This window comes from Microtus ochrogaster, chromosome 16 (genome assembly GCF_000317375.1).
Source record: "Microtus ochrogaster isolate Prairie Vole_2 chromosome 16, MicOch1.0, whole genome shotgun sequence".
Taxonomy (NCBI): domain Eukaryota; kingdom Metazoa; phylum Chordata; class Mammalia; order Rodentia; family Cricetidae; genus Microtus; species Microtus ochrogaster.
The window spans coordinates 15,639,523-15,651,660 of NC_022018.1; the positions used below are offsets into that span (position 1 = coordinate 15,639,523).

The 12,138-nt window shown below is 39.5% G+C and overlaps 1 protein-coding gene across 1 annotated transcript in view; it reads left to right on the top strand.

Moving 5' to 3' along the window:
- The window catches only part of Apbb1ip (amyloid beta precursor protein binding family B member 1 interacting protein), a 99,437-nt gene that overhangs the window by 72,327 nt on the left and 14,972 nt on the right, over nucleotides 1–12,138 (top strand). The window contains exons 8-10 of the mRNA XM_005354746.3: nucleotides 1,125–1,211; nucleotides 6,173–6,316; nucleotides 11,521–11,631. Of these exons, the coding sequence (XP_005354803.1) occupies nucleotides 1,125–1,211; nucleotides 6,173–6,316; nucleotides 11,521–11,631 (342 nt within the window). The remainder of the gene's footprint in view (nucleotides 1–1,124; nucleotides 1,212–6,172; nucleotides 6,317–11,520; nucleotides 11,632–12,138) is intronic.

Here is a 12,138-nt window from a genome sequence, read left to right on the forward strand (position 1 = left end):
TACTGACTGCTCCTTTATTTTAATGTTTACAAACAATGGTGAGAAATGGCCTGTTCAGGGCCCATAACGAGCTGAGATACAAGAATTAATAATAGGCACCACATGAGCTATACCGCCCAGTAGGACAAATGATCTTTCTGTCACCATTTGTGAGGTTGTGTTTATTCAAAATAACATTAAGAAACTGTAGAGAATTTTGACATCACAGAACTTTAGCAGATTCGTGGTTGAGATTCTCCAAATCATCTCTGTAGGTGTGTTTTCTCCTATCCTCTTGTCAGTATCTGTGTAAGATAATACAGGGGCCAATCTCAGACAGATCTAGGAGATCGGTCCATGTTGTGCCTTCCTCCCTTTTCCACAGAGTGGTCCTGCCCTCCTGAACACCCATTTTTATTTATTTATTTGTTTGTTTATTTTTGTTTTTTCAAGCCAAGGTTTCTCTATACCTTTGGTGCCTATCCTGGAACTAGCTCTTGTAGACCAGGCTGGTCTCGAACTCACAGAGATCCGCCTACCTCTGCCTCCCAAGTGCTGGGATTAAAAGGCGTGCGCCACCACTACCCAGCTCTGAGCACCCAGTTTTAATTCAGTCTTTTGTAGCTAACCTGACAAACATCACATATCAGGAGCCAGGTGGCCCACTCTTGAGCTTCCGACACTCCCTTTAACTACGGTCTCTAACATCCATGTGCTCCTGACTTTCCTCACCTGAAACAGACATAGAGCCCTGAGGCCTAAGGACTTGAACTTGCTGACCAGAGTTGTTCTACTGCTGAACTTGAACAAGGGCTCAGACTTCACCCCAGCCCTGGGCTTCTCCTGAGTGCCTCACGGTTTTCAGTATTTGACATTGAGGTTCTTGACCTACGGAAATTAACAATTAAATGGTGTCACACTCGTTTCTAATACCTTTTGTTCTGCTTTCTTGCCAGGAATGAAGACCCTGTTTGAGCTTGGGTGACTCAGCAGTTAGTGTTGCTTCACTAATGAGTCACTACAGTTCTGTTTTGTTTATCTTCTCACATGGTAACAGCTTCTCTCTCCGGCCAGATCACGAGTTCCTTGCAGTATCCATCGAAGTTATGAATACTTGCTGATCTGATCTCTTATGTTTTATTTAGAATTTCTACTTGGATAATAAGGGGAGAAAAGAAAACAAGGAAACGCATGAGAAAATGAATGCTAAAAACAAAGAATACTTACTGGAGGTAAGCCTCACTTCGGAAAGTGTGATAAACGCAAAGGACTTTGGCTGGACCTATTGAATTATTTCCCCACGTGACAATGGAAAATTCTAAACTCTCCATAAAATTGTTTGCAAATGCTAGTTATTACCAAGTGATAGCCATTTAGATGAAAAAAATGGCTTTTTTGAGTCAATTGTAAAGTAGTATGACTTTAAACAAAATGGTTTGTTTTTATGAAATTGAATTAGGAATTCTTTCACTAAAAAGACAAATCCTCATAAAACTCATTGTGACAAAAATAATCCACTTCAGAAGGGTTCTGTGGACTCAGATGTATGGATTTCCAAATCATTATCTTCAAGGGTGAGGTCTAAAGGCAGAGACATCACTTAGGATGTTGTTCATGTGCTAATGGCTGGAACTTGCCTCTGTGCGCCTCAATAGCAAATGGTATCATGTAGCAAATGGGATCCTCACAGAGATCCAGACGGGTAAATGCCCAGTGCCTTTGATGGTCACCACTTGGGAACATTCCAGAAGTTTCCTGACAGTAGATATCACTGGAAGCTATTAAGGCAACAATGCTAAAGACCGAAGCCCTCTTACAGGTCTCGGTGACACACGGGCATCCTAGAGCCCCAGGCAAGCTGACTTCATTCACTCCAAATGTATGTTGATCTTTCTGAAATTATTAGACCTGTCTCTTGGAAGTCCACCTGCTGATGAACACAGCACCTATGGAACCAATTTCCTGACACTAAGGAGTGCCATATTCTGTTCCCCAATGGATACACCTCCTGTGTTTCCATCCCCGTCATGTTCCAGAAGGTTTAAACAAAAGCCAGAGCAGGTTGACCTTGTTGCCATTCCCAAGGTCCTGAACATGCTTTTCCAAGTCTGGTTCTGCACGGCAAATGCAATGGGAATTTCAACAGAGGTCCAACAATGAAAATGAGATGTCCTTTCTGCTTCCAGCCGCTAGGCTATAGAACAGAGATTCTCAACCTGCGGGTTGAACAACCCTTTCATAGGACCTAAGAACATTGGAAAACACCTATTTCTGATGGTCTTAGGTACTGAGACACTGCTCCTCTGTTTGTTTCCAGTCGGGTCTGCCCACATATGTGAAGACATCATCAGTCCAAACCCATCACATACACCCTGAACATACAAGTGTATGTGACAGGATTGGCCTCATAAAGTATGTATGTAGTTCAGTCACATGTGTAGAGAGCAGTTCCTCTGCTGAAAGCAGCAGCATTGGAGATAAAACAACACTGGATGAATTCTAATTATGGAGTCAATGTAAAACCATGTACTGTAAGACTATCAACAACCTCGAATGTATGTATGTTTATGTGTGTGTGTTTCCATATACGTGTGTGTGTGTGTGTGTGCGCATGGGATGCCAATTGGTCTTTTTATATTCAGTTGTGGTTGATGTAAATATTAGCAAATCCTAGGAAACTTTAATGACTGTGTTGCCTGAACTATGCCATCTCTCTTTTGAATTATTAAAGCTATCTTCATATATTTCACAATATGCAGTTACATATTGCTTTTTGATTAATCGCTGTGCTTTAATTATGTTCCATTTGTAACAATGAAACTGTATCTGCATATCAGATAGTTACATTATAATTCACAATAATAGCAAAATTAGAGTTATGAAGTAGCAATGAAAATAATTTTATGGTTGGGAGTCACCACAACAGGAAGAACTACATTAAGGGTCACAGCAGGTTAAGAACCACTGCTCTAGAATGATGAAAAACACCAGGTCTCCCCAAAAGAGAGGATTAGAAATTCTGTCTGTAGGCAGAGACAGCTTGTTTGTTTCCCTGCTGCCAGGACCAGAAATAATCACACAAAAACTATATTAATTACAATACTGTTTGGCCAAAAGCTTAAGCATATTTCTAGCTAGCTGTTACATCTTAAATTAACCCATTTCAATTATTCTGTATTACCATGAGGTTCATAGTTTACTGGCAAGGTTCAGGGCATCTGTATTCTTCTGTGACTACATGGCATCTCCCTGACTCTGCCTTCTTTCCTTCTCTATCTGCTTGGAATTCCCACCTTGCTCTATTCTGCTAAGTCACTGGCCAAAGCAGCTTCTTTATTAACCAATGGCAATAAAACCTATTCACAGCATACATAGGGGGAATTCCACATTACTTCCCCTTTTCTGTCTATTTAAAAAGGAAGGTTTTAACTTTAACATAGCAAGATTACAAACAACAAAACAGTTAGCAAGAATTATAGTTACAATATTTAATTCAGTTACATCTGACTAATTAAGGAAAGCACTCTATCATCTATTCTATATTTGTGAGTCTAAAGTTTTATATCTAATCTATCTTTTATAATTATAACTATCTTTCTTCAACTCCATCAAAGACCCCAGAAGGATATAATATTACCTAAGTTAACAGGACCCTTATTGTTAGCAACTTTCAAAACTCTAAAGTTGACAGAGACATCTTGCAGCCTAGACAGTCACCCAAAGTTCTTTGGCAACATTGGGGCATCTATCTTTGGCCTACAGCCCCATAGTATCCAGCATACTTTTCCATGAAACAGAAAATTTGAAGATCTGGTCTGCCTTGTAATGGCAAAGTCCATCCATTGCTTTCTTCTGTGTCCTGCAGAGTGTCTGACAGACTCTTCCATGAAGCAGGTATCCTGAAGGACTGTCTTATCTCCTTTAGGCAACTTCAGCAGTCATTTTCCTGTGGGTCCTACATATTCAGTTCACACAACATAACATCAGGCAGTCCAGGCAAGAGCAGTTTCAAGACCAAATGGCTAACCAACTCTGTAAGGAGCCTCTTTGATGCCCATCATCCTCTTGAAGTAGATTGGTACAGCCAGGAGAAAATGTCTCATTGTCATGAAAGTCCTAAGTTCTTAAAACATTTTAAAGGCTATATTCTGTTAGTATTTGAAAGATTTGAAGAATCCATCTGTAGTGTATCTCTGTACATCTGGAAAACCTAACTAACATGACTACAAGCTTAACTATTATAGATGACTATCTATTAACCTGTATTTCTTAATTATATATTACATTTATATATATTGGTTTTTCGAGACAGGGTTTCTCTGTGGCTTTGGAGCCTGTCCTGGCACTAGCTCTGTAGACCAGGCTGGTCTCGAACTCACAGAGATCCGCCTGCCTCTGCCTCCCGAGTGCTGGGATTAAAGGCGTGCTATATTACATTTTTAAATGAGCTGTACAAACACAATGCCCTAATCAAGAGCAGAAATATACATATAACAAAACTGACCTTAAATTTGCATCAATAGATCAAGATCCATACCAATACAAAGTATTCATCTCTATAACATATTCCCCTTTAAATGTATGCAAACATTTATAGACAATATTTGGGAATTGTGGCATAGTTCTCTCCAAACTGCTTTCTGCTTTTTGTTGGACAAAGTATTTGGGGGTGTTCATAGCAACCTTTCAAGGGGTTCTTGGTTCATCAAATGACATTAGTCCAGAAGGAATCCACAGGTTCTCATCCTCCATGAAAACAAAAGCAGAACCTCTTTTCCAAAGCAACAAATCCTTAGACCCAAATTTTGAAGTCAAGACACCTTTAAAACATATATGTTGGTTTAGCTTAGCAGCCCATACAATGAAATGTCTCTGTACTTAGCTCCTTCACATTGAAAAAATTCAAAGAAAACACAATAATATACATAATCTAAACTCTATGTATATTCCATCTTTACGTGGCTTGGAATTTCTACCTTGCTATATTCTGCTAAACCACTGGCTGAAACACCTTCTTTATTAACCAATGGCACTACATCATATTACAGCATACAGAGGGGAATCCCACATTATGTATCTATAAGAGAATATTTGCTTGTGCATGAATTGATACAGTTGCATGAATAGTTCTTGGGATTAGATTTCATGTATACTTGAATGTGAATGAAAAAACAAAACCTGTTATGTTGTGTTGTGTTGTGTTGTGTTATGTTATGTTATGTTATGTTATGTTATGTTATGTAATGTGGAATCTGCATTGTTCTGCTGTCAGCTTTGGGCCAGAAATTCAGATACTCTTAATAGATGATTGACAAGCCAACTAATAACTGAGCTGGAGGGCCACTGGGAGGAATGTGGAGAAAGCTGTTCTCTACTTCTCCTTAGTTTTTAGACATGAGATATAAAAAATAAATAATAAAATCTTTTTTAAAAAGTCGGGCAGTGGTAGCACACATCCCACCACTCAGGAGGCAGATACAGGGAGGTCTCTGTGAATTCAAGGTCAGCCTGCTCTAAAGAGTGAGTTCCAGGACAGGCTCCAAAGCTATTCAGAGAAACCTGTCTTGAACAGCAAAAAAAAAAAAAAACTTCAAAAAATACTAATTTATCTTATTGTAGAATTATATAATTTTACTACTTAATGGCAATAAAATGTTAACTCTCCATTTTGGTTTGCTTTTTTTTTTTTTGTTTTGAGATAGGGTTTCATTGTATATTCCAGGCTTGCCTAGAACTTACTAACCCAGGCTGGCCTCATAGTCATGGCAAGTCTCCTGCCTCAGCCTCCCCAAGTGCTGAAATTATGGGCAAGAGCCCCCATGCTTGACTAGTGATTCCCTTACTTAAGTGGAAAGGAATTTTTATGTTCCAACTTATCATAACATTAGAAGGCTTTATTGAATACTTACCTTATAATATAAGATTATACTCACAGACAAAATGTAAGTAATACTCCACTTTTACAAAGACGGGAACTGAGATTTAGTGATCCACAGGTAAGAGCTCAGTGGCCAGGAAGTCTTGGCATGGAAGCCAGGACCCCTGACACTGTGTTCTTCTTTCCTCCCCTTTGCAGACAGCATAAACTAAAGAAAACGTGTTCAATCCATTTCCAACAGAATTGACTTAAACCAGGACTATTCTTTAAATGCGAACAGAACATATGTTTTATGCCTCTGGATTCCAATTTCAGGAAAGTTTCTGTGGCACATCCGTCATCGTACCGGAACTTGAAGGAGCTCTTTATTTGAAAGAAGATGGGAAGAAATCCTGGAAACGGCGCTACTTTCTTCTGAGGGCTTCCGGAATTTATTATGTTCCCAAAGGAAAGACAAAGGTCAGTCAGCTTTTCATTACTATGACAAAACACCCGAGATAATCAGATATAAGATGTTTATCCCACACCTAAGACTCGGGAATCATCACAGAAGACAGAGTAGAAAGATTGTAAGAGCCAAAGGAACAAGGAGCTTGCTGTGAGGCTGTGTCTCCTATGAATATCAAAAGCTACACCCATAAAGTCTAACCAGCACGACTGCATAAACATACATGAACAGGACAGTAGGGTCTGGATAAATGGCTCAGAGGTTAAGAGCACGGATTGCTCTTCCAGAGGACCTGAGTTCAATTCCCAGCACCCACATGGCAGCTGGCAACTGTCTGTAGCTCCCATTCCAGGGGATCTGACACCTTTACACAGACATAAATGCAGGCAAAACACCAATGCACATAGAAAGAAATATTCCTTTCTTTAAAAAGGACAATAGTCGTGGCTAATGTGGACAGGGGAAAGCCCAGGGAGCTTCAGCCCTATGCAAAGAATAACAGCAACTAGGAATGCTGAGAGTGGAGAAATATTCTTGCCCAGGGACAAGCACACCACGTGAGTTTCCAGTACCAAATAGTCAGCCCTGAAAACTTACATAGAAGTAACATTATACAATCTGAGACCTTTGCATATGTGTATGCACATATATATGAAAAAAACAGGCCATGAATTTGAAAGAAAGTAAGGATGGGAGGATTTGGAGGGAGGAAAGAGTAGGGGGAAATGGTGTAATTATAATCTCAAAAATTAAAAGGAGTAATTTTTTTAAAGACAGGTTTTTTTGGCTCAGTTTTGGAAATCAGCCTATTGTTTTGAGGGACTAGGGAGGGAATGTGGCAGAGGAAGGCCTTACCTCAGAGCAGAAGCAAAAGAGAGGAGGAGCCAGAGTTCCACAGCCCCCTTTTGGGAGCACCCAACCAGCCCCACCTCCCAGTGGTGCCTTAGCCTGTGGGCCTCTGAGGACCATTCCCAGTACAAACTACCACAATCACAAGAGAAGATAATCTTCCTGCATCCTGGTTCTGTGGACTCTGTGGTATACAAAATCTACACAAGTACATGTTCTACAATAGGAACTTAGAGAAGTACATTTGAGTTTTCCACAGCTTTTCTCTTCAGTATAAAGATAAAATTACATGAGCCATCAAGATGGCTCAGCAGGTAAAGTTACCTCCTACCAAGCCTACACTATTCTGAATTTTTCTTCATATCAACCCCCTTGTTCTGCAGTCATTATGATCAAACTTATTTTATCTAAATTCTTAGTGGTGTTACAAGTCTTAGAATCTACACTGAATTTTTTTTTTCGAGACAGGGTTTCTCTGTGGCTTTGGAGCCTGTCCTGGAACTAGCTCTGTAGACCAGGCTGGTCTCGAACTCACAGAAATCCGCCTGCCTCTGCCTCCTGAATGCTGGGATTAAAGGCATGCTCTACACTGAATTTTAAATCTTATCTTCTGCACAGCCTAATTGTTAACAGAGGTTCACTAAATTCGCTATGCTTCTTAATTTATCAGAGAATTTTAAATGTCATTTAAATTTTGCCTGGCAAGCTGGCATTATTGCCTCAAATCTACAAACATGGTAAATTGTTATACTAAATCTAATTTTAACAGAGGCTCTAATCTTTAACTTTTCCTGAGACTTTTCTTGGAGAATTGGGACAGCTCATTACTGTTTACCTATAAAAAGAAAAAAAAAAACTTTAGAATATACCCCTGTCTAGGGTAAGCCAAGTGCAGGACTTTGACAAAGAACATTTATGTAGTGCAGATTTCCTCTAATAAGGTTTACCCACCTCCCCAAACAGGTGGTCATCACTAGTGAGGCGACCCCACTCTCTCTGTGGCTATTATGGGTAACTCTTGATGCAGGCAGGTGTCGCCCCACCTAGGCCCAATACTTCCTACCTCTGCTACCTTTGCTCCAGTCTCACACAGGACATGCAGCATCATCTCACTAGACACGCAATATGTCCCACAGATGATTTGTTTTGCTTTACAGCAGATGTGTCCTAAGCAGTTAAATATAAGACGTATAAATACGGCCAGGACAGACAGTTCACTGAGTGATACAGGCTGCTTTCACGTTAGAGTTGAGCAATGTATCTGGTCATTACCGTGACCGCTGGGATGGAGGTCAGAGGAAGGTCAGCAGGACAGTCACTGGGAAAAGAGACAAAAGCACATTGTTCACAACCGGCGTGCTTGTCTCACAATAGAACACACTCACCTGTAAAATGACTGTAACCAAACAAACTGGCCAAGGAAGAGATCATATGCTTTATACAAGCAATATGCAAGTGAGACATAATTTAAGACTTCCAGAGCAGGAGTGACAAGTGTAGAATATATAGTAATAAACAAAAATGTTCAAGATGTATATTGCATAAATTAGAAAATTTAACATAGAAACTGCTTTTATCAATCTATGGAAATTACAGTTACATTCTTCTTACTTAAAATTCCAAGACTGGTTGCAAAATTAATCAGAAAGAAATACTTCTGACTTTGGAAGAAGACCCCTTCCAAAACTGTGAAAACCATTATCTCTCAGATCAGTGGGTTAAACATCCAATTACAATGAAAAGAAAGCAGTTATAAATAAACAGATAAACAAAGAGCCAACTATGCGGGGAATTGAAGAGCAGAATCATACAGTGGTGGGGACACAGTGTAGAACCCAAGACAATAAACAGCGCTGAAACAATTGCACACTCATTTTCAAAAGTTCTCTACTCCAGCCAACGAACCATCTCAAATCCTAGTTCCATCAAGATGTCTTTAGAAAAACTATTCCAAAGCCATAAAAGAAAATATGAGTTGATATTTTCTTAGTCTCAGTGTACAAAGACATTTCTTAATCAAGAATAAAATTCAAAATTACAAAGGAGGAAATCAGCAATGTTGACTACACAGAATTGTTTTAAATAACTCTATAGATGAAGATACAAACAAGGCTTTAAGGACTAGCTACATAGTCAGACATTTCCAACATGTATGAACAAATGTAACTATTCACCATATGTAAAGACTTTAACAAATCAAGAAAAAAGTAAACATGTGTGCAGGAAAAAAAAAGCTTAAGTGAAAATAACCAGAAAAAAAATACCAAATTAGCTTGGTGAATGCTGTTCCATCTAACCAGTAAACAAGTTAGCAGCTAATACTTCCTCCACTGAGATTGATAAAATCAGTAATATTGACAATGTTAGTGAGGAAGGTGAAAAAAGGGGACTTCTTCTTGGAAACAAAGAGCTGGACTGTAAAACAGTACAGTCAAGTTGAGAATAATTTACCACGACGTCCCCTGCAATACAAAGGGATGAAGATGCATGCCCCCATGCAATACAAGGGGATGAAGATGCATGCCCCCATGCAATACAAGGGGATGGAGATGCATGCCCCTTTGGACAACAGCGGCACCTTTGGTGGTCTCTCCACAGAAATATTTACTCACTTACATGTGTTTGTATAATGGCAGAAGCTGGATTAGTCTCTGATCAGCTACAGCACAGTAGCTAACTAGTTTTATCTACGCAATGGAATATTGTGTAGAAATCAAGAGTCAAATAGCCATTCGTGTATCCTGGAAAGTTAGAAACTGTGTCCTAACAAGGCAGGGAACGCATTCAGGAAGCAGTGTTTGCAGTGAAGTCTCTTTCATAATTTAAATGTTTTAATATGTTTATTAATTTTTTGAGAATTTCATACAATTATATTCACCTCCCTTCCCTGAACTCCTCTCAGATCTACGTCAGTTCCCTAATCTCTGAACTTTTTGGGTTTTTTGTTTTTCTTATCTCACTGAGGCCAGTTTTAGTTGTCCAAATCCTCAGGTGTTTGGCCATCCACAGGAGCATGGCTGACCTACCAGGAGTGACACCCTTAAAGAAAATTGACTCTTCCTCCTTCAGCGGCTTTGTGCCGCTTCCCCACCCCATGCTTGGATTTTGTCCGGCTTCGCCTTGCACGGGTCCTGTGCACAATGTCATACCTGTTGGGAGTTCACGCGTGCCACTGCACTGCTGAGTCCAGAGAGCAGTTCAGTCATCACTGCCTTTGGCTCCTACAGTCCTTGTTTGAGCTTGGAGTGGAGACCTCCTTGGAGCACACAAGACTTTGGGTTCCATCCCCATTGAGAAAACAATTATATGCATAAATATGTGCATATGTATGTATGTATAATGTGTATATACGAGTATATAAATATAGGTAAAAGTGGGTCCATCTATGCCTAAAACCTATAGATAGATGATATATAAATAGATAGACAGATGGATAGATAGATAGATAGATAGATAGATAGATAGATAGATAGATAGATAGATAGATAGACAGACAATTAATAGGTAAATATGATGAAAGAACATTTAGGAGTCTATCAGTCTATTTTATGTGTGTTACTTCTAAGAGGAAATTAATAAACAAGAGGCAGGGAAAGCTAGTAAAAGAAATGTGTACTGTATAAATTTAACTGTGGAGAACGTATGTTGTTTTGTAATTAAAACTTCAAGACCCCCCAAAAATGTCCCGCCATGCATAAAGGGGTAAGTTGTCCCATATGGTGACCTGCATTCTTTATTCAGCAACTAGAAGGGGGTTCTGGAGCATACAGGAAAGGACAAGGCGAATAGTGGAACAAGCGTGTGATCCAAGTGAAACCAAATATGTAGATTAGAGACTGCCATTTTCACAACACATTTTATCCACAGAGGAGAGGTCTCTGTTTCCATGGCAACCTTGCCAGACTGAGGAAAAATCATGACAGAGCGTGGAGTGTGTGCTGATTTACAGAGCATCAAATTTAGCTCTCATTCTTCATCCTGAGGGAACTTGCTTTTATTTTCTAATGGTCAATTACAAACTGTCACTGATTTCAAGCGAGGTCACAGCGAAGTCTCCAACAGTGGTCATCTTGCCATGATTGGATCAGTAGCAACAGCACACGATCAGCTGTTCTGACTCGCACAGTCCACAGCAGATGTGAGGACAGCAAAGTCATCTTTCTTCCCACTGCGGGGCAGACAGCAGCTGTCTGATGTCTTTTATGTATGTAGGTTTGACTTAAAGAGAACTGTGCAGGGAAGATGTCCATATATCTTTAAATTCCCTATTTTATCTACGGAGGTGAAACCCTTTGTTGCAGCGTCAAGAGGAATCTGGGGAAATGAGTAATTACCATCTCAGAGAGATTGTTTCCCTGTCTTTCAGACATCCCGAGACCTGGCGTGCTTTATACAGTTTGAAAACGTTAACATTTACTACGGGGTTCAGTGCAAACTGAAATACAAAGCTCCCACCGACCACTGCTTCGTTCTAAAGGTAGGTGGTGAGTTACTGGGTTAGACTTCCGAGCCATTTCACTCATTTCTCACTTCTAAGGAAAAGTGGTCAATGTGATTTTTTAAATCCCAAGTATGATATCATAAAATGTGTAGTTTTAAACCAAAATAACAAAGTGATGTGATATCTATCAACTTGTTGTGTACCTGAAAGCCTGCTGTCTGATCCTAAAGTTTTAAATCTTTCTGGGCCTTTATCAATTCAAGAAATGTGAGTTCCATATTTTGAACTAATTAATTTAAAATTCCCATTAATAAAACAGACCAGTTTTCAATTCTTTACTTATTTTATTCTTGTTCTACCGTACAAAGTTTTTTGAAATTATCTTGCCAATGTTTCCTAGAAAAGAAAATACAGAAAAGACTTTTAAAACTTAGAATTGCCCAGGTTGTAAAACTTTTTTTAAGACTCATGTATCCCAAGCTGGCCTCAAGGTGGCTGTGTAGCCGAGGCTATCCTAGGGACCTGATTCTCTTGCTGTGTAGC